Source organism: Babylonia areolata, chromosome 25, assembly GCF_041734735.1.
Source record: "Babylonia areolata isolate BAREFJ2019XMU chromosome 25, ASM4173473v1, whole genome shotgun sequence".
Lineage (NCBI taxonomy): Eukaryota > Metazoa > Mollusca > Gastropoda > Neogastropoda > Buccinidae > Babylonia > Babylonia areolata.
This window is the reverse complement of record NC_134900.1, coordinates 28,024,825-28,045,541: the sequence shown is the minus strand read 5'-3', so window position 1 is coordinate 28,045,541 and position 20,717 is coordinate 28,024,825. Positions and strand designations below refer to the sequence as shown.

The 20,717-nt window shown below is 40.3% G+C and overlaps 2 protein-coding genes across 5 annotated transcripts; one reads left to right on the top strand and one right to left on the bottom strand.

The window, feature by feature from the left end:
• On the top strand, window positions 1-18,510 carry LOC143299666 (large ribosomal subunit protein eL29-like). 4 transcript variants are annotated; one of them, XM_076612990.1, is made up of 4 exons: window positions 1-82; window positions 13,821-13,879; window positions 15,558-15,622; window positions 18,318-18,510. In XM_076612990.1, exons 2-4 carry the CDS (start codon window positions 13,843-13,845, stop codon window positions 18,393-18,395), a joined length of 180 nt encoding a protein of 59 aa, XP_076469105.1. In that variant the 5' UTR covers window positions 1-82; window positions 13,821-13,842; the 3' UTR covers window positions 18,396-18,510. The 4 variants fall into 4 exon arrangements, with proteins under 4 accessions (XP_076469105.1, XP_076469107.1, XP_076469106.1 ...); XM_076612992.1 differs by lacking the exon at window positions 1-82 and adding an exon at window positions 12,993-13,056; XM_076612991.1 differs by lacking the exon at window positions 1-82 and adding an exon at window positions 13,110-13,338.
• On the bottom strand, window positions 6,954-12,542 carry LOC143299665 (G-protein coupled receptor moody-like). Its single transcript, XM_076612987.1, has 3 exons — window positions 12,242-12,542; window positions 11,061-11,264; window positions 6,954-9,056 (listed from the first exon to the last, which is right to left on the bottom strand). Exons 1-3 carry the CDS (start codon window positions 12,408-12,410, stop codon window positions 8,023-8,025), a joined length of 1,407 nt encoding a protein of 468 aa, XP_076469102.1. The 5' UTR covers window positions 12,411-12,542; the 3' UTR covers window positions 6,954-8,022.
• Window positions 18,511-20,717: the final 2,207 nt, after the last annotated feature.

The window sequence follows — 20,717 nt, the reverse complement described above, 5'->3', positions numbered from 1 at the left end:
CCCAAGCTTAACCTATCCACTTCCTCTTCCGTTCGAAATTGCTCGTGTGGGCATTACAGTGTATCTGTGAAACCATCATCAGGTTGGTATTATATCATCTAAGTCTAAAAAACATTGATTTTAATTTTATTCTATTAGCATAAACCCTTTTCTTTTATCTGCCTCCAATATTTTCTTATTGAACGTTCAGATTTTCTCTGAATCGATGCATGAACGTGGGTGATCGATCCGTGTTTTTTTGCACACAAGCACGCTTGTCAAATCGTTTCGCTTAATGCTACCTTTACGATAAAGAACTGTTTTCGCAGATATCTAACTCTTTGATGTTAGCTAGAGATCAGTTGTAGGGTTCTTGATGTTGGACAATGATGCTACATTGAATCTGTCTCTTCAGCCTACAGCTTCAAGTTCAATCTTCGATTGTTGAATCTCTCTCTCTCTCTCTCTCTCTCTCTCTCTCTCTCTCTGTCTGTCTGTCTGTCTCTCTCTCTCTCTCTGTGTGTGGAATGAACTTGAACTTGAACTGGATTAAGGCCTGTTCGTCGTTCAACTGGATACAGTATACCAGCATGCGTTGCCTAATGATAGCATACTGGATCATATATGCTTGGAGAGTTGGCCCAATGAGCGTCTGACCAAGTTTTGAAGGATAACATGGTTGGGGCAGTCACAACACTATCTGGCAAACCATTCCATATATTAACGGCTGGCTCTGTAAAGAAGGAGCCTCGCACTTTCAGCCTGCAGTGTGATTTACTTAACATTAAACTGTTGCCTCTTCTGTCTCTACTTACTGCAGGTGATAGTTCGGGATTGTTGGTTTTGTAGATTCTGTGTATGTATTTGTAGCAATCGATCATATCACCCCCCTGCCTTCTGTGCTCTAGACTGGGTAACTTAGCAAAGCGAGTCTTTCATGATACGGCTTGTTCTTCAGATGACCAATCAGTTTCATTGCCCGTTGTTGGACGTCCTCCACCTCTCTGCACAATGTTTTTGACTGTGGGTTCCAGACCGAATGCCCATACTCCAAAATGGGTCTAACCAGGGATTTGAACAACTGTATAAACAGCTCTTCAGATAGGTAATTGAAGGAACACCTGATTATACCAACCATCTTGTTAGCCTTTGCAGTAACTGTTGCCACATGCGTCTTAAAGTTCAGCTTGTTGTCAATGTACACTCCCAAGTCTTTCACCACGTCACTCTCAGCAAGTGCCAGGTTGTATTCCGTCCCGTTGTTGTTTTTCCCTTTCATGTAGTAGATCGTTTCCGATTTGCAGTTTCCTAGCTTCATACACTGCATTTTTCTGGATGGAAGTGTAGGAGCCACTCTCTAGACCACTGATGCAGTTTGTCTAGGTCATCTTGGAGGACTTGTGAAGCACCTACTTGGTCACTCTGTGCGAACAACTTTGTGTCGTTGGCAAACAATTTCACATTACTCTTCACTCTACTAGGAAGGTCGTTGATGTACAACAGGAACAGCAGGGGTCCTAGAACACTACCTTGTGGAATACCACTTGTGACGTCTGCCTGCCTGCTGTGATGTTGTCCCATTCACAACCACCCTCTGCTTCCTTTGAGACAGAAAGTCCTGGATCCAGAGTAATGCCCTGCCTGACACTCCATGTGCATGGATCTTAGAGACAAGTCTGAAATACTACCCTGTTTCAAAGTTAACATCATTAAAATCATCCCTGTTTTCAAAAAACACATCATGAATATGATCTAATGAAAAATACATGATTGTGCTATTCCCTGTTATTCACAGTATTTTTTTTTTCCCTTTTTTTTCTTTCTCTCATCTCTTAGTTCCTTTCACTGTTTTAGTGTCTGTCCCCTCTGATAATTTCTCTTTATCTATCTGTCTCTTTCTTCCATACCTTCTTCAGTCATTGCCTGTTCCTCATCTCTCATGCCTATAGTTTTTTTTAAATTTTTTTATTCATGGCTTTAATGTATTGTGCATAAATAGACTGCTGGAGGGTTCCGTGGCCATCTTGGATCTTGCACATGTCATGAGCATCTAACTTTTGCTCGTAATTAGAGCAATGCCAAAGGCGATCAACATGGACAAAAGCAGCTAACGTGCTGTCATCCATTTCTTCATTTGATAGCCTCCATTGCTACAACCAAGTGCCATCATATGCACACACTAAAAAGAGTAAAAAGTTGATGAAAAAGTAACCTGCTGTTTCACACATTTTGTCTCTCTCAATCGCCTTTGTTTCTTGAAATTTCAGAGAGCATGGAACTCTCCTACAGTCTATATACATATTCAAGTTTTGTGCAAGTGTATGTGATTTTAATAATGTTGCTTTGTGATGTTTTTTTCTTTAAATTTTCTTTGCCCAGCGGGCCAGATGTTAACAAGCACATTATGATGATGCTTATTCCATACCTTAAATTCAGATTTGGTGTCGTATAGTCATTCGGATGAGACGATAAACCGAGGTCCCGTGTGCAGCATGCACTTAGCGCACGTAAAAGAACCCACGGCAACAAAAGGGTTGTTTCTGGCAAAATTCTGTAGAAAAATCCACTTCGATAGGGAAAAACAAATAAAACTGCACGCAGGAAAAAATACAAAAAAATGGGTGGCGCTGTAGTGTAGCGACGCACTCTCCCTGGGGAGAGTAGCCCGAATTTCACACAGAGAAATCTGTTGTGAAAAAAAGAACTACAAATACAAATATACTGTACCATGTCAAACTGATGCAAACTAGGCCTATTGGTTTGCTCTGCTTGGCCAGATTTCACGCGGCTAACAGTGAAAAGATGACCCTGTCTTGCCCGTTCCGCTTTTAATCTCTTTCTCTCATCCTCTGTCTCACCACCCTCATGTACATACATGTACATAGTATACATGCATGTTATGTAATGGGAAGTTATAGTAATGAGTAAACACCCTTGTACTGTGCATTCAAATGGTGTATTGATTATGTTTTTATTTTCTCAAACCCACTGTGACCTAAGAGGGGTTTTGCTCACGTCAGATTTCTTTTGTCCTCTAGACAAGCTTTTTTGGTATTATTGTATTGTATTTTTCTGCTGGAACAAGTGCAATGATTTATTGGTTGTCCAACATTTATTGACAAACTAAGGCTGATCTGAAAGTGGTTTTGTGTGTGTGTGTGTGTGTGCTGGTGATCTTGCTGTCAGCACAGTGTATTCCACATCAAGAACCTCTCCATCAAAGCAGCACACTTGTTTAATCTGCTGGGCTCAGGATACCCATCTGTGTCCAATTTTCTGAGACCGTTTTTTTTGGTGAAGTCAAAATGCTCTGTCCACTTGACAAGTTGGGCAACCAAGTTGACTGCCAGTGAAACTGAGTGACTGGGTAGTTAGCTTCAGTGTAGGCTGATCGCACTTCCCTCCTCCCCTGTCCATTTTAAGACATCTATGCCACATCTATGCCACCATGGTTGTTTTCTTTTCCTGTAATACTACTTACATTTAATGAATCAATAGTGATGTATGGCATTTGTAAAGTGTATTTCTTTAAGTTTGACTCGATGTGCTGGCAGTTGTCCATTCACAGGCAGCCACATCTAGTGGAAATGACCGACCACACTCAGCCATACATCCACTTGCCAATGAGCAGAAAACAGTTCAAATTTATTAACAGGAGAGAAAAAATTACGAATGCGAACTTCTTCCATTAACAGTCTCTTTACCAAGGGAGGTCAAGCAGAAATTAGGGTTACAAGTTGTTTGCATGTTGGTTTTTGACTCACTTGTGTAAACAAAGTGAATCTATGTTTTAACCCGGTGTTCGGTTGTCTGTGTGTGTGTGTGTGTGTGTCCGTGGTAAACTTTAACATTGACATTTTCTCTGCAAATACTTTGTCAGTTGACACCAAATTTGGCATAAAAATAGGAAAAATTCAGTTCTTTCCAGTCATCTTGTTTAAAACAATATTGCACCTCTGGGATGGGCACAAAAAATTAAAAAAGAAGCCTAATTATATGCAAACTGCATTTACTGTTATATTTATATTTTTTGTATTCTCTAAACTTGGCACTTTGACCTCTTATTCTGACACAACAACAAGAGGAGTCATTATTATCTTCTTTTTTTTCAAACAGGAACTTCTTTTGCAAAGCATGGAATTTTTATTTATTTTGCAAATGTTTTGGTGCAGATAGTAAAAAAGGGAAATTACTCTAATTTATGCTAGGGGACTTAATTTATCACAAGTGAGTCTTGAAGGCCTTGCCTCTCTTGTTGTTGTTTTTCCTGCTTGTCCTTGGGACAATTAGAAATTACAAGGAATATTTAGGCCCAAATTGACAACCTGTGTAAAAATTGAAATAGTCCTGACAGTGACCGTCTTGATAAAGTGTCTCAAGCTCAAACTCATGCTTTATTGGATGTGAGGTGCTGGTATTTTGCAGTGATTCATGTTTGACATCAACATTTATTCAATAATTATAAACCTGTGTATGTTGAAGTTGAACAGTTATTGTGTTTATTACTTGTCACATGATTATTGGTTCTTGATGCACCTGTTTTGTTCCTGCTCAGTTCAAAAAGGCATGTCACCAAGGATTGTCTGAGAGTAAACTTTTTGACATAAGATGACATAAATTTTTAGGGTTCTTGTCATGGAGACACCTGATGATTGATTCACAAGTGTAAATGTTGTGAACATACATCAGATTGTTGTACATTTGTCATCTCTGACACATTAAGGTCACATAGCTTTAGATTTGCCTAAGAGGGAGGAACATGGGATGGGGGTTGAGGAAGTGGGTGGCCCTGGGGGTGGTGGTTGTCAGATTCCAGACCATCCTTGCTTTCTCCTTTTTCCATCCCCCACTCCTCTTTTCTCTGTCGCCACTTCAAAGTCCAAATCTTCATCCTTTTCTTTACTACTCACAGACTCACCACTCCCTTCTCACACACCCCTACACCCACCCCCAGCCTGCCCCAAGCCTGCCACTTCACTCTCCTTGAACTTGTCACCTTTCTGTGTGTCTCTCTCTCTCTCTCTCTCTCTGTTTTGCCTCTGTGTGTGTGAGTGGCCTGAGCAGGACTCCCCAGTTTTGCACATCACTGACATGGCCATTCTCATCCTCACCCTTGATAGTTATGTGACTAACCCTTTTCCATCTTGATTCTCCCATCCTTTGATTCCATGTGTGTCACTGTTTGTAGATACTTATTATGTGTGTGTGTTAACAGATTATAAAGATTTTTCTGTAACGTATTTATTTAACTATTTTGGAGCAATTTATTTTCATTTTATCAAGAAACAAAGGAAACAAACAGACATAAAACTTTAAAAGACAAAAACAAAAGAATTGTACTGCATGAGCTTTGTGTTTACTGTAGTCTGAGGAAGGGTTTGGAACACTGGAAATATTCATAGACTAAGAGTGAGACAGGTTTTAAAACTTGAAGAGAGAATGGTAAATACTGGAAATACTTCATTAATTGGCACACAATTTGTGTGTGTCACTCGGTGTGTGTGTGTGTGTGTGTGTGTGTGTGTGTGTGCTGAATTTTGACTGGTTAGTATATCAGTTGAACTTTCATTGTAATTTTTTATGATAATTCTATTAATTGTATTTATAGTAGCATTGTTAACAGTTGCACTTTATTTGTAAATGTGCAGTCATGTATTCATGCCTTTTCTGGTTTGTTTTGTTTTATTTAAAAAAAATTTTTTTAAAGGTTTTCTTGGTCTTGTTCATTTTTTCATCATTCATCCAGTAACAGTAGTTGTTTCCCTTTGATCAGAAGCTTGTGACCAGTCTGATACTGGTATGAGTGACAGTTCCATAAAGAGTTTCTTGTAATTCAGTTTTTTTCCACCAAAGTTTTTCTGTAACCAGTGTGTGCAAACAGTAGTTTCTTAGGATAATTAAAACAACCTGTGTTTGCAAGCAAGTCAAAGTCATTCTCAGAACACACAGATCTTTTTCAGTGTCATAGATTAATTCACGGTTTTCAACATGTGCTGTTGCAGTGCATTTTTCTGCAAATGATCTAGTTTGCAGACTGCTGTGTTGATACAGTTACTGGTCTGCAGATTCATAACAAGCTGGTTTTGAATAGTTATGTTCTGATGTTCAAATGAGAGAAAGGTGTGGCACATAATGCAGAAACATCTTTAGTTTGCCTTGTGACGTTCAGACATCACAAGTGTTGGAAAACTCTTTAAGTTAAGATACATTGTTATCTTATTTTTGAGTGTTAAGGTATGGTTAACATTTTATCAGTCGTTTTTTGTACATTGTCTACACTGGTAATTGGTATGTTTTATATTTAGTTGCATTAAGTTATAAAATCTTGACAATGGTTTATGACATTAGCTGAATGAACTGTGATTCTGAAGGTGAATTTATTTTGCTAGCATTTTTAAGGCAAGTTGATATTTCCATGTTGTACTAATTTAGATTTGGGAATGAAATATGTCATTTTGATCTCATAAAATCTGGTTCTTATCACAGTGAGTGAATTGTGCTCCCAAACCTGTGTAATGTAAAATGTCTGCCTGTATTTTGTTTGGCATCTGCTAAATCAAATGATCCACAATTGTGCAGTATGGCAAACTTCTTTCAATGAATTTTGCAGCATAATGTTTTTAAAATGTAGCACAGGAAATGTAAATGTTCAGTTTTTGCTTGAGCTTGAGATGATTTTAGATGTCATAAGTAAGAGGTTACTTTCCACTGAATCATCAATCAGCATTGAAATATGCCATGGTAACTCACAGCATTTGACCCAAATTTGCTATTATAAATTTTCATGTAAGTGTGCATCTGTGCGCGCGCACACACACACACCACACACACACACACAGTGGGGTTTAATTATTTATTTTTCCATCACAACAATCAATATATGCATGTCTGCTAATGATAACACCAGTTTTCTTCCTGTCAGTACAGAAATTGTACTGATGTAAAGATTGATCACTTTGTTGCTGATGATATGGTTTGAACTTACGTGCATAATTTTTTTTTTTTTTTTTTTTTTTTTTTTTTTTTAATCTTGATAAACAGATTCGTAAGTCATAGTTTGCAGACCAATACATTCTTGTGCACATTGATGAAATGTGGAATGATGGATTTCTCTCTCTCTCTCTCTCTCTCTCTCTCTCACTCTTATTCTTAAGCTGTCTTGAGCTCACTATATCAAAGTTTCCTGTTTCTTGCTGTCCCAGCCTTTCATTTGTTTGCTGTCTGGAAAGAGGCACTTTTAAATTGTGTTCTTTTCTATTATTAAAAAGTTACAGACTTTTTTTTGTTTAACCAGAAAGAGTCCATTGTCATAATTTCTGTCCAAACTGAACTATATATTGGAACAAATTTTTAAACTGGAAACTAGCAACAACAAAACAAACAAAATAATAAGAAATTGTTATAGATGAACTGATGAAATGAAAAACATGTTTGGATTTGAACCCCTCACCCTAAAATAAACAACAACAACAAAAAACACCCATTATATTCACAACAGTCGGACAGTGTTCATGGGATGGCCTTTTTTCCCCACAAAGAAAATGTAAACTTGCTCACAAGCATGAAACTTGATATTTTAGATCACTGTGATGATGATGATATGAACAGATATCTTTATCTAAAATAATCACTAAGTGACCAACAGCAGTTTTTATGCTGCAGACCTCAGGGGTCACATACATCTAAACGGTCACCACACAGGTGCAGCAGGAAATAGACTAATTCACGTTGAAGATTCTATCTGGGAGTCTTCTTCCAAGACTGTCAACAATCACAGTTCACACAATAACGAAACTCTGAGTCTGACTCTGAGATATCAGCTGGTTAGAGTAAAACTCTTTTTTTTTTTTTAAAGTCTGGAGTCTTTGATCAACACTCACAATGACCAATCAACTATGATTCGTGAAAACTTTTAATTAATTAAAGTCTGGGAACCAGCAATTCTATTGTCACAGCATTTAGCTGTCTTTGTTTTAAAACAGTTGTTGCACATAATATATAGCTGTTGTTAGTCATGAGTCATGTCCCAAGGACTGGTCAGGGTCATGGTGAATTCTCCAGGTACGTTTTTTCAGTTTCTGAGCGGCGCAGGCTGTCAAACTGCCTTTCAGCATCTTGAGAAGAACGTGTCGAGTTGTCAGAGTCTATCGACAGTTTTCTGTATTTGAGGATGCTCGTTTTGCTCGGCATGGTGGCCGGTGAATACTTTGGGTCGTTTGATGAGTCTCTGAGAGAAGCAGGTGAATAGTTCGGGTTGTCTGACGAATCTCTGGGAGACGGGGAGGGATCGATAGGTAAATAAATAGTCGGAAGATTCTGCATGTCAGGCAGCCTCCTAGCAGACTGCCCTCTGCTGTTGGGGTCCCTCTGTCGGCTCCCTCGAGACAGGCTCTTCCTTGAGTAGGAGGGGCTGGAGGTGGGCAGCATCTCGTTGGTGTAGGAGCAGCACTGGCAGAGGAGGATGGAGTAGTAGGCGCAGCGGAACTGGGAGTTCATGAGCCCGTAGATGAGGGGGTTGACGGCGCTGCCCACATAGACGGTGATGAGGCAGAACATGTGGAAGCGCTTGGAGAGCACGGTGTTCCAGTCAACTATGGAGGAGATGGTGCATGGGAAGTAGGACAGGGCGAAGACGATGAAGATGGTGGCCATCATCTTGGTCAGGTGCATCTCCCGGCGCTGGTAGCTGGCGTCGGCCTGGCGCCCCCCCAGGCCTGTGCTCAGCAGGCGGCGGCTGAGCACACGGCGGTGTGAGGCCTTGGTGGTGCGGTAGATGCTGATGTAGTAGTAGAGGATGAGGGCGCAGGGGATGACGGCACGCACGATGAGCAGGAAGAGCTTAAAAGACTGGGAATCATGGTCCAGGAGCAGGTTGCAGGTGACCATCATGGTGACGTAGCCGAAGCGGCCCCACACCTCCAGCACAGCAGGCATCAGGCAGGCTACAGGCATTACCCAGGTCAGGATCAGCATGATGGTCAAATGACACCGGTTGAAGAGGTGCTGGTAGTTCTGGGGGTCCACCACCAGCTTGTAGCGGTTCCAGGCGATCATAGTGATGGTGATGATGGTGGTACCTGAAACAGGGGGAAGTTTAGTGACTGGGCGTTTATTTTTGCCCCTTGACTGACTGCTGAATCATGTTGGTGGAATGAGATCAGTGGTGGAGATAGTGCACTTACTGTTTCATTATCAAGGGTGTGATTGATCTTGCTGATCAAAAGTAATGCCATCCAAGAGGGAAGAAGTCCAAATTTAATACAGTGAGCGGTGGCTGACATCCTGACCTGTAAGCTATCTTATTTCTCACACTCAGTGAGGTGAGCCCTTGACAGACAAGCATAGTCATCAGCAGCACTCGTAAAGAAACTTCTTTCGACCATGATAGCGGTGTAATTGTGTTAGGGAATTTAAGAGGGTGTTGGACACTGCATGTACAGGAACAGGGGTTGGGTGATTGGAGAGAATAAGTTGATAAAACTCACAAAGTTTGAAATCTCTTGGAAATGCAGCTAACAAGTTCCTTCCCTCTGAGGCTTTTTTTTGTGGGGGGAGGGGGGTGGGGGGTCTTTCACTAGAGTTTCTGAGTGATAGTTTTACTTGTTTTACTTACTTCAGTTACTATAAAGTAACTGTAAAAACCGTAAAGTTATTACGAAAGTTATTTCCCTATCCAGACTTTCAACAGGACTAGTCCCCCATGGGGATGCCGAGGGTCTTTCAGTATAAATAGCATCCCTGCCTTCTGGAAATTCTGTGCTAGAAATTTCATCTTTTCCGTCACTTTTTGTTTCTGCCTTTTTTCTATCTTATTAGAATCACTTATTCTCAAAATTCTCATGTTATATTTATTTAGCCTGTGGATTACCATTGAGTTACAGTGATTCCTTTTTCCAGTTTCGTGATGAAACCTATGCAGGATTCCTGCGGATGTGATGAAATAAAATTCCTGACTTTTTCCTGTGTCGATTTCAATTTTTATCCTTTTTTTCTTCAATGCATTAAGCCTTGTTGAAAAGTATACTGGTCAAGAGCTTCATCGAAATTCCCAATACTTTTACAGCCCCTGAATTATGGGCAAAGCAATTTTCTCCCAGACTTTTCAAGCCATGAAAATGGTTTTCTTTCTCTCTCTTTCCTCCAGACTTAAATGACTTTAGTTTACGAACACAGCCATTGTCCATTCTCTGTCCATTGCCATTGGAAAACTACCATCCCTTAAAAAAAAAAAAAAAAAAAGAAGAAGAAAAAAAGTTTCTAAACGTAACTTACAAAGATCATCTTTTTTTTTCTTTCTTTTTTTTTTTTATCATTTTAGTCTCCTTTTTCTGCCTTTCTGTCCATTCCCCTTTCTTTTTTCAAGCAAGCCTTGACACTGTTTCCTCTTTTCCGCAGTCTATGATGTACTATCTGTGCTGTTTTGCTCTGGTGATTAGGTAGTGAGATTGTAAACACTGGGATGGGCACCAGCTGCCCATTCTGCAGTGTTATTTGCCTATGTGGCCTTTTTATGTATTTTTTGTTTGGCTTTGAAATATTGTTGGTTTTTCCCCCCTCTTTTTTATGATTTTTTGTAATCTGGGGATGATAAATTAAGTGGAATGGCTGGCGTCCTCAGCATGGCCTAGTCTTCTTTGCCACAAGGAGCTAAATGGTTGGGATACTGGGTCAACTGTGTTTTTGGTTTTGTCTTAGTGGGTTTTTTTGGTTTTTTGTTGTTTTTTTTGTAAATGTGACAGTTTTGTGTTGACGCGGTTGAGCATTTGTATGGTTTGACAGCCCTGATATGGCCCTGTGCTGTCGGCTGGACTATAAGCAACAAGAATAAGACAGGATTAGTACTCTTTGATTTCTGACCTGTAATGGTTGTCTGCAATGATATGTATATATGTATGTGTACACTTGAATTTAAATCCTTAATTGCTATAATGGCTTAGGATACGCACCTACAATTTAATTTTTCTGGATTGGGTAGGTTAAAAGCATGTACGAGAAGCTGTACGCACACTGCAGACAGTATTGTATTCTTCTTTCTTTCTTTTTTTTTTTTTTTTTTAAGAAAGTTTGATGCACTGACATACCTGTAAGTGTGTAACCGAGGAACCCGATAATCTTGCACAGGAGGATGGGCAGGTTCCATCCGTCAGCCAGGTAGGTGTAGATGTTGAAGGGCAAGATGATGATGACAAACACGAGGTCGCACACACTGAGGTTCACCACAAAGGCATTGGAGGCGGTCTGTAGTTTTTTGGTGGTACGCACCGCTATGATCACCAAGATGTTGCCTGCACACAAAGCCAAAAAGTGTTCAATTGAGCATGTAATTTTTGTGTTTAAAAAAAACAAACAACCCCCCCCCCCCCCCCCTCATTCAACGCCATTTGAAACATCTGATCTGACTAATGAAATGCTGTAGACTTTTTCTTCTTTTTTAAAATCATTTTAATATACTCTTTTTTTATGTCCATTTGGGGGAGGTTTTTGCTTGTATTGGTAGTGGTGTTTTTTGTGTTTGTGTGTTGTTCTTTTTTTTTTTGTTTGTTTTTTTTTTTAAGCAAAACCCCACGTTCAGCTCCATTCGAAACATCTGATCTGATTCATGAAATGCAAACTTTTTTCTTTTTTCTTTCTTTCTTTTTTCTTCAAAAAGAAAAAGAAAAGAAAAAAAGTAAATGATCAGAACAAGCATTCTTTTGGGCGGGAATTTGATTTCGATTATTGAAGAAGTGAACATGCGTCACTGGTAGCGGGAAAGTACAGACAGGTGGGCACAGTTAAAAGTGTACGATCTCGCGTCATAAGTTTACTATCTGACATGATAAAACAAAGAAACGGAAGGAAGAAAAAGCCCCCCTGCCGCCTAGCCCACTTTCCCCTTCCCAGTAAAGCCGTGCAGAGGCGAAAGGAGTGGCAAGTGAATCCCGGTGCTGAGAGACGACCCACTGTTGAAATCCGTCATGGGTGCAGCAGCTGATTTTTAGATTGTATGCTCAGTGCACCTCATGACTTTACTATCGCAGCCCATGATATCCACACAGCATGGAAAAGTAACCTACTGTTTGAAGAAAATATTCCGATGAATGATGCGATTAAAGTTTGTTGCGTTTAAAAGTAAGAATTTGGATAAACGAATGATTCAAGACAAGAGAAAAGGGAATACTATGCGATAAAACTTTAAAAAAAAAAAAAAAAATCTGCTGTAAGAATTGGAATAAACAAATTAATCAAGACAATTGTTGAAAGAGAAAGGGAATACACTTACCAATGCTGCCAATGAAGATGATGACGGACATGAGGAGGACGGCCATGACGAGAGCGATGTCGTACTTTATGATCAGGTCTGAGGAGATGGTTTGGCAGCACTCGCTGTTCTCATCCTTTTCTGTCGTCGTGTTGTTGACCGCCGCCGCTACTGCCTCCGTGGTGTGCATTTTCGTTTGCAAAAGTGAAATATCCCCCTACCCCGGAGAATCGAAGGGAAAGATATAGGATAAGCGATACTTCACTTGCTTTTCTCTTGAAATACGTTTTGTATTCGTGGATTTTTGGATTGACAGTCTGGAGGTGTGTGTTTTTTTGTTTGTTTTTTTTTTAACTTTTTTTTTCCGAACTTAACACCAAGTCAGTCCACAGCTCACTGAACATAAAAGTCAGTCCACGGTTTACTGTATTTCAGAGACGATTCTTCGTGCTGTTAAAATTATGATGAAACTTCTGTCCATTGATCGAAGGCTTGTGAAACCCTTAACAGTTGTGTACAGAAAAGCAGAACTGTGTCCGGTTTCTGGATTGTGAAAAAATCAAGTCACATGTATCCACGATGACGCGTGTACTTTTCACAGACAATTGTAGGAAAGAAGCAGATGCGCTGTTTGCGGCGAAGTCTGGCACTGAGCAATGACGGCAGCGTTACCCCGTCTTTTCTTATAAACTGGCGCGCTTGGAGGGAGGGAAGGGGGTGGAAGGAAGGGTGTGCCGTCTGTTCCGTTCTCCGTCTTGACTGGTTCAAGAAGAGTCGGTAGAGTATTGGCTCTTTGGATTGGGCCTGCCAGGCCGTTTGGAGCGTTCGTGTTGGTGGTGGGTCTTCTTCCACTCTTGTTGACTTTCTCTCTCTCTCTCTCTCTCTCTCAGAGGTTCAAGAAATCGGGCTGCTCCTACCCACCACCCTCGCTCTCTCTGTCGACTGTTAAATGGACGGACGAACGTATCTCGCACCACTACTGTTGCTTTTCCTTTAGCTGAGTCGCTGGCGGCCAGGCACATAACTCGCCTCTTGCTTCTTGTTTAATGTCTCACAGGGATCAGTCAGTAAAATAGGAGAGCGTCTTGTGTGCTGGTGCTTAGCCGTTTGAACCACTGGTACTGGTCGGTAGTTTCTGCCAACTTTGCGGAATTTTTGGTTTTCAGCTTAAAAAGGGGAGGGGGGCGGGGGTTGTTATACTGCTTTGGGCTTGTCTTTTGTTTTTTGCCATAAAAAATTTTTGTTAACAGGTGTTATTTAGTTGAAGAACACTGGTTTAAATAAGCATACACCCCTGTCCATGCCCTTTAGTTTTACCGCCCATCTTCTCCTGCCCCATGATTGACCTCTAACCTCCACTCCATGGTTGAAACTGAGCAAGTCATTGTGTTCTGAGTTGAAACCTTGATGTCTTCTCACTCTTGACTTTATTAAAAGGTCTTTTTTTTTTTTTTTTAATGAAAGGTACTGAATAATTGAGTGGGTTTTTTTTAATAGTGTGTGTGTGTTATAATGTGCAATAAATGATTGTATAAATTTGAAGAACTATGTTTGATTGTCAAGCATAATGATAAATAATGATTTTTTTTGTCTGTTGCAGAGGTGAATCATCCTATTGAAAAATGGCCAAGTCCAAGAACCATACCAATCACAACCAGAGTAAGTGAATTCTGATGGTATTTTAATGATAGTACTGTGTTACACCTTAAAAATTTAAAACGATCTCTTTGTAACTAAGCACTGACGATTTGATTGCAAGAATGTTGATCTTTTGTTTAGAACACTGAAGTTGCTGTCTAATTGTGTTCTGTATGCTTTTTTGTTTATTTATTGATTTCAAATAATTAAATCTTTAATTAGTTTAAACAAGATTTACTTTATATAGATCTTTTTTAAAATTTTTTTATAGAATTAAAAGAAAAGTTTCCATGTTGTTTTGTTTCTGGTTCGTCTGTCTTGGTTACTGTTTTTAGCTTTATGATCTTCTAACTGTGCATTTGGGAAAAATGCAGTGTTTATTAAAAAAATAACATAAAATAAAAAAGAAAGAAAGAAAAAAATGTGCTGCTCCACAGCTTATGTTTGTACAGTGCTTAGTGCTGATTATTTCATGCCTTAAAAACTTTCAGTTAATGGTAAAGCAGCCCCACCCCCCCGCCCCCCGCCCCCAATCAAAGAAAGGTGGGAAGATAGAGGGTTGTTTACCCTGCTTGTGCGTCACGTGTGGCTCACAAACGTTTTTCCACTTACACTAGTCAGCAGTCATTAGGGTCTTTCTGTCTAGCATGAATCCGGCTCAGAAAAGGAACCACAGGCCCATGAGAGATAAAACTGAATTGTCTGGATGTGCGCACAGTTGTTCCTGCACATATCTGTTAAAAGCTCATGTGTCTGGGCAACCTGGTATGTACCCAGGGTTCTTACAGTCCTGGAAGTCTTCTGGGATAAATGAAAGAACCATATCCAGAGCTGGAAGGTCTTAGAGGAAAATATGTTTTGCTCTTCAGGGTCTGGAAAGGTGAATTTTGATATACAAAAAAAAAAAAGATAAATCGACCAGTAAAAAAAAAAAAGTTAACCAGTACCATTTGATTAAGAGGCTGGTGCATTTTAAAAACAATATATAAAACAACCTGAATATCTCCTGATTGGTTTTGTCAGCAGTGTTGCGGGCAAGGTGTTTTTATTGGGTTTTTTTTTGTTTTTTTTTTAAAGATTTCAGTCTGGTCTAGCAAAGGTATGGAATTTTGTTTTTGTCACACATCTGTGGGAACCCAGTGAGCAGTAATATAATACCCAGTTGCTCGAAAAATAGTACATGGTTTGTTCTGAGCAAGACATGCTGTACAATGTACCCAATGGGTGACATTACATTTGGTCACTTGCTTTGAAACTGCATGAAGCGAAGGGTTTGTCACATAGCAGGGTCTGATAGTGGGTCGCTGGCTCAATGTAGTATTGAGTTCAGCGTTTGGCAGAATCATACTTTCGACTATCACAGACTGAGATATTTGGCTGGTTTTAGATTAGTGGTATTCTTAATTAAGCCAAGATCATTTGTCCACTTGTCCTGTACAGTATCCCTCAGACTTAAGAAATTGTGTAGAGTGTGGACTCTGTGCAGTCGCAGGAAAAAAAATTCCTTAGACTTTAAGTCTGAAATCAGTGGCAGTCTGGAGAAAGATTTGAAAATGGCAATTATCTGATTTTTATTATGGCAATCATATCTTGTTTTTATTATGGCAATTCTGTGAAGATAATGTATCAGTTTTCAAGCTGACAGAGAAAACAACTGTTTCGTCCCAGTTGCTGACACGTGTTTGTTTTTGTATTGCAGACAAGAAGGCCCACAGAAATGGCATCAAGAGGCCCAAGACTGTCAGATACCCATCCATGAAAGGGGTAGGTGTTTGTTTTTCTTGCTCCCCTTGTTCAGTGTGTGTGGTGTGTGTGTGTGTGTCAAATTTCTATTGCTGTGAAAGCACACACACACACACACACACACACACACACACACACATTGCATTTTATGATGTGTATACATCTATTATTTTAATGTATTTCTGGAGAATGCTTTTTCTGGTTGCTTCCTTTTCTTTTGCATCTATTTCAGTGTATGACTATGTGGAGAATGATGTTTTTGGGTGTGTTTTTTCTTTCTTTTTAACATATTTTTGTAGATTAATCAAAAGCATGTTCAACAGCAGTATTAATTATTGCTTTTTCAGTTATTAACGTTTTTATGGGAATGCTGTTTTTTTTAGTCTGTTGTAAATGTTTTTTCATGATTTTGATTTTTAATGAATTAAGAGAAAGGAAACGTGGCTATTTGAAAGTTCATGCATGTATCAAACTAACCTTATGGCAACGTGGCTGTTTGAAAGTTCATGCATGTATCTCAGACAATTTATAGCCGACACAACTTGTACAGTTCTCTATTTTTCTCTGAGTTTCCTCATTCTCTGTCTTTTTGCCGTCCCTTCCCCCAAGCTGTTAAGTGTAAATCAGCAGAGCTCATTTCATCCCTTCCATCTGTCTTCCCCCATCTGCATGTCCCATCTTAAGAACTCCTCAGTGGGGATTCGGTGCACAAGAGAAAGGGGTGCCAGAGTATTTTTCTGTTTTTGCTGTGTTCCTTGGGTGAGAGGTAATCACGGTAATGCGTTTCAAGCATCCATTCTATCATGCCGAGTGTTTTCTGCACCGATAAATCACCACCAGATGTATTCAGCCGGGAGACTGGAGTTAGCCAGCTGAGGGAGGATCGAACTTTAGTGTGCAGTTGCGGCCATCTCTTGATTGAAATCTTCAGACTTGGAATGGCTAATATTCCCTTCATTGTGTGGGGGAAGTTGATCGGGAGATACCAAGGCTTAGGGTGGGTGTGGGGGGTTGAGAGAGAGAGATTTATTGTCCATGGAATGCTTGATGCATGGGTAGAGAGGTGTTTGTACGTGTGTGCTGTGTAGCGTTTGGGTTTATCATCTGACCACAGTTAGACTTCTCCAGTGTGAGCTTACTGTTACATGTAGAGAACAGTCTTTTGTAAACAGCCAGTTTGGGGAAAAAAGCATTAACTGACGCTTTGCATAACATCAATCATTTGCATTTTGTTTACTGAAGGTAAGCGAACAGCTTTTTTCTGAATGTCAAAAAAAAAAAAAGGTGATCTTTGTAAGTTACGTTTAGAAACTTTTTTTCTTTTTTTTCTTTTTTTAAGGGATGGTAGTTCGCTCAATGGCAGTGGACGGAGAATGGACAATGGCTGTGTTCGTAAACTAAAGTCATTGAAGTCTGGAGGAAAGAGAGAGAAAGAAAACCATTTTCATGGCTTGAAAAGTCTGGGAGAAAATGCTTTGCCGCTTTGCCCATAATTCAGCGGCTGTAAAAAGTATTGGGAATTTCGATGAAGCTCTTGACCAGTATACTTTTCAACAAGGCTTAATGCATTGAAGAAAAAAAGTATAAAAATTGAAATCGACACCGGAAAAAGTCTGGAATTTTATTTCATCACATCTGCAGGAATCCTGCATGGGTTTCATCACGAAACTGGAGAAAGGAATCACTGTGACTCAATGGTAATCCACAGGCTAAATAAATATAACATGAGAATTTTGAGAATAAGTGATTCTTCGTTGTTTCGTGAACGCAAACGGACACAGCGTTGTCAGTGGGCAGCCCGCTCATTTGCACCCCTTTGAGGAAATCGCTGTGTGTTCTTTTTCGAACAGCAGAATGCAGTCACCGACCGCGGCTGTAGTAACTATACTGACGATGTATCTTGACGACAAATTAGGGAAACAAGATTACCGCCACCTTTTTGATTTCATCCGTGTTCTCATCTGTTCCGTCTTGATCGAACGAACTTTCTTCATGACCAACGAACTCTTGTTGCCGAACATTGTTCATAGATCTAAGACTTGTAGTTTTGAAGACGTGGTTTTGATCAAGTCCAGATATTCTTTTCACGAGTGCCCTTTGAACAACAGCACAAGATTTACTCTGGTTTTTTCCGTTTTCTCCTTGGCCCGATGTATGTGTGTGTGTGTGTGTGTGTTTGTGCATTCACCATGCATTTGACAGGGGGGAAACTCGTGCACGAACACCCAAACACGCGCGCACGTGCGTGCAAACACATGCGCACACACTTAAACACACGTGCGCTGTCTCCATCCTTGGCTTGTCGCTGCATCGGGCGGTTTGTACTGCTGTACACAATCGTCACTTGGCAACTTCTATCACATTTGACGTCAAGGCTGCCGGGAATTTCGTCTGCTGATGATGCGGCAGTACACTGCATGGCTGCTGCAGTGAAGATCTGAAATACAAATAATTCATCCGCATGTGCCATAACGTGCATTAAATACATGTTCAAACGCGCATGTGGCCTCTTTCTCTCATGGACGTCGGTACAATTTCACTTTCATTGTTGTTCTCGTTCTCTTTACGTGTGGCTTACTTTGTTGCATGACATCACTCCTCGGGTGTTCCACCCGTTCTGTTTAGTGTTTCCAAAAACGGGTCTCCGCCCTCCTCCCTTCCCTCCTCTTATAACCACCCCACTGAAATGTGTTCTTTTTTTTCTGTGTGATCGCAGGTGGACCCCAAGTTCTTGAGGAACCTCAAGTTCTCCCGCAAGCACAACAAGAAGGCTTCCGAGCTGGCGGCCAAGTAAATCTGTCATTCATCATTCTGGAATACAGCCTGTGCCCGTGTCATCTGAATGTTGAGAGTGTGGGAGGCCCATTGATGATGATTGAAATAAATCAACAATGACAGATTTAAAAAAAAAGATGTTTTCTGTGTTTGCGGTGGTGATTTTCTGTCAGTTGCTGTGTGTGTGTGTGTTATATGTGTGTGTGAGACAGCAGTTGTTTACGTACATGTACTGTTAGCATGACCAGACGCACCAGATTATTTCCGTATTCTGTTGGCTGGAAATAAAATCTCAAACCAAAAGTAGGGCAGACTGGGTGTGTTTGATGTACGTTTTTGTCATATAAACTGCCAAAAAGTAATCAACCACAGAAGAAAATAATACAGTATTATTTTCTTCCTTGGTTGACGCAAATGTCATGTATGTCCCATCTATCATTTCCTACCACCCACACCCACATTGTTCTTGACATATTTTACCATTCACACGTTTTTTTTATTTATTTATTTTTTTTTTTTTTTTTTTTTTTACCTGTCCTTACCCCACCCACCCTTCCACACGCGCGTACACACACACACATTGCTCTTTTCGTCTTTTCACATGGACATATTTTACCATACACGCGTTGTTGTTTTTTTTTACCTGTTCCTCCTGCCCCCCCACAACACACACACACACACACATTGCTCTTTTCCTGTTTTCTCACATCTATATAATTCGTCCTAATTTGATTTTGACGTTTTTACTCCCACACATCGTTCTTGACCCGTTTCCCACACACATTGTTCTCGGCCTGTTTACTCACAAACACACTGTTTTTGACACGCTTTCTATTCTACACACCCATTTACATGCTTTTCCCCACGCCTACAGAATTTTCCATGTTTTCTCACACCTATGTATTTGTTTCTCACACCTATTTCTTCTTGACGCGTTTTCTCACACCCACATAAATTGTGTAAGAAACCAACAAACTATCAATAATGAACAGCTCTCTCCATGTGCAAGGGACACAATTCCAAGTCAATGCTGCTCGTGCTACCTATTCAGCTAACACACAGGTAAATAAAAATTTAAAAGTTACATTGGAACAAAACCAGACAATTTTTCTTTAAAAAAAAACCCAAACCAAAAAAAAAAAAAAAAAGGGCGGGGGGAAGCATCGAGGTCGTCCGAAAACCAATCATTTGACATGTCCACTCAACAGCTATGATAGAAGAAGTGTGCAAACGCAAATTAGTTTTTTTATGCAAAACAAGCATATAGCCTTTTAAATCAGGAGTGTGCCACAGCGACACAGAATATACAGACAATACAGAACAAACACGCTGTTGCCTCGTTACAACAAAGTATCACTTAAAGATATATACAAACGTAATTTATTGTGTGCAAAGGGAACAGAGAGTACATAAAAGAACAGCGGGACGACTGAGGAATAAAATTTGGAATTCAAAATGTGCAAGAGAGGATACATTCCGACAAAGTATCACTTGAAAATATATGTAAACGTAATTCCTGTTTATAGTGCGCGAGGGGAATAGCGCACAAAAGAACAGCGGGTTTTTTTTTTTAGATTAAAAAAAAATATTTATAATTCGACGACTGAGGAATGAAATTAGGCATTAAAAATGTAGAACAACTAGAAGAGAAGATCCTTTCCCGGGTGGGAAATTCAATCCGAGTCTCCCGCGTGACAGGAGGGGCCGGTGGAGGATATTGACCAGGGATACTTCCGAGGAACTGTGCAAACGACATTGACTGTCACTTAACTGGGTTGCACGGACAAGTGAACGACATGCGTAAGTGGGTCAGTTTCTGTGAGAGACTTTTCTGTGCTATTGATCAATGGCTTCTCGTTAGTATTGAGTGTTCAGTCTCCAACACCACCCCTCCCTCCCTCCCCCTCCTGTTCGTCTCGCGGGAGACCGAGGTTCAGTTCCTGCTTATAACGGTAAGGAGGAAGGTGGCAGAATGGTTACGGTGCTCCGTCTGCCAGAGTATGTGAGGGTCTGGGTTCGTCGGAATCACGCTCTCGCCCATTCTGCCCAGTTTGATTGGAAAATCGTACTGAGCGTATTGTCATTCGGATGAGACTATATTAATTATACCGAGGTCCCGTGTGCAGCACGCACTTGGCGCACTGAAAAAAACCCTATGGCAACGAGAGTGTCGTCCTCTGGCAAAATTCTGTAGAAGAAATCCACTCTGATTGGTACTTTTTTTCTGTTGTTGTTGTTGCATATGCACTCAAGGCCTGACTAAGCGCGTTGGATTATGCTGCTGATCAGACATCTGCCATTCAGATGTGTAGCGTATATGGATTTGTCCGAATGCAGTGAC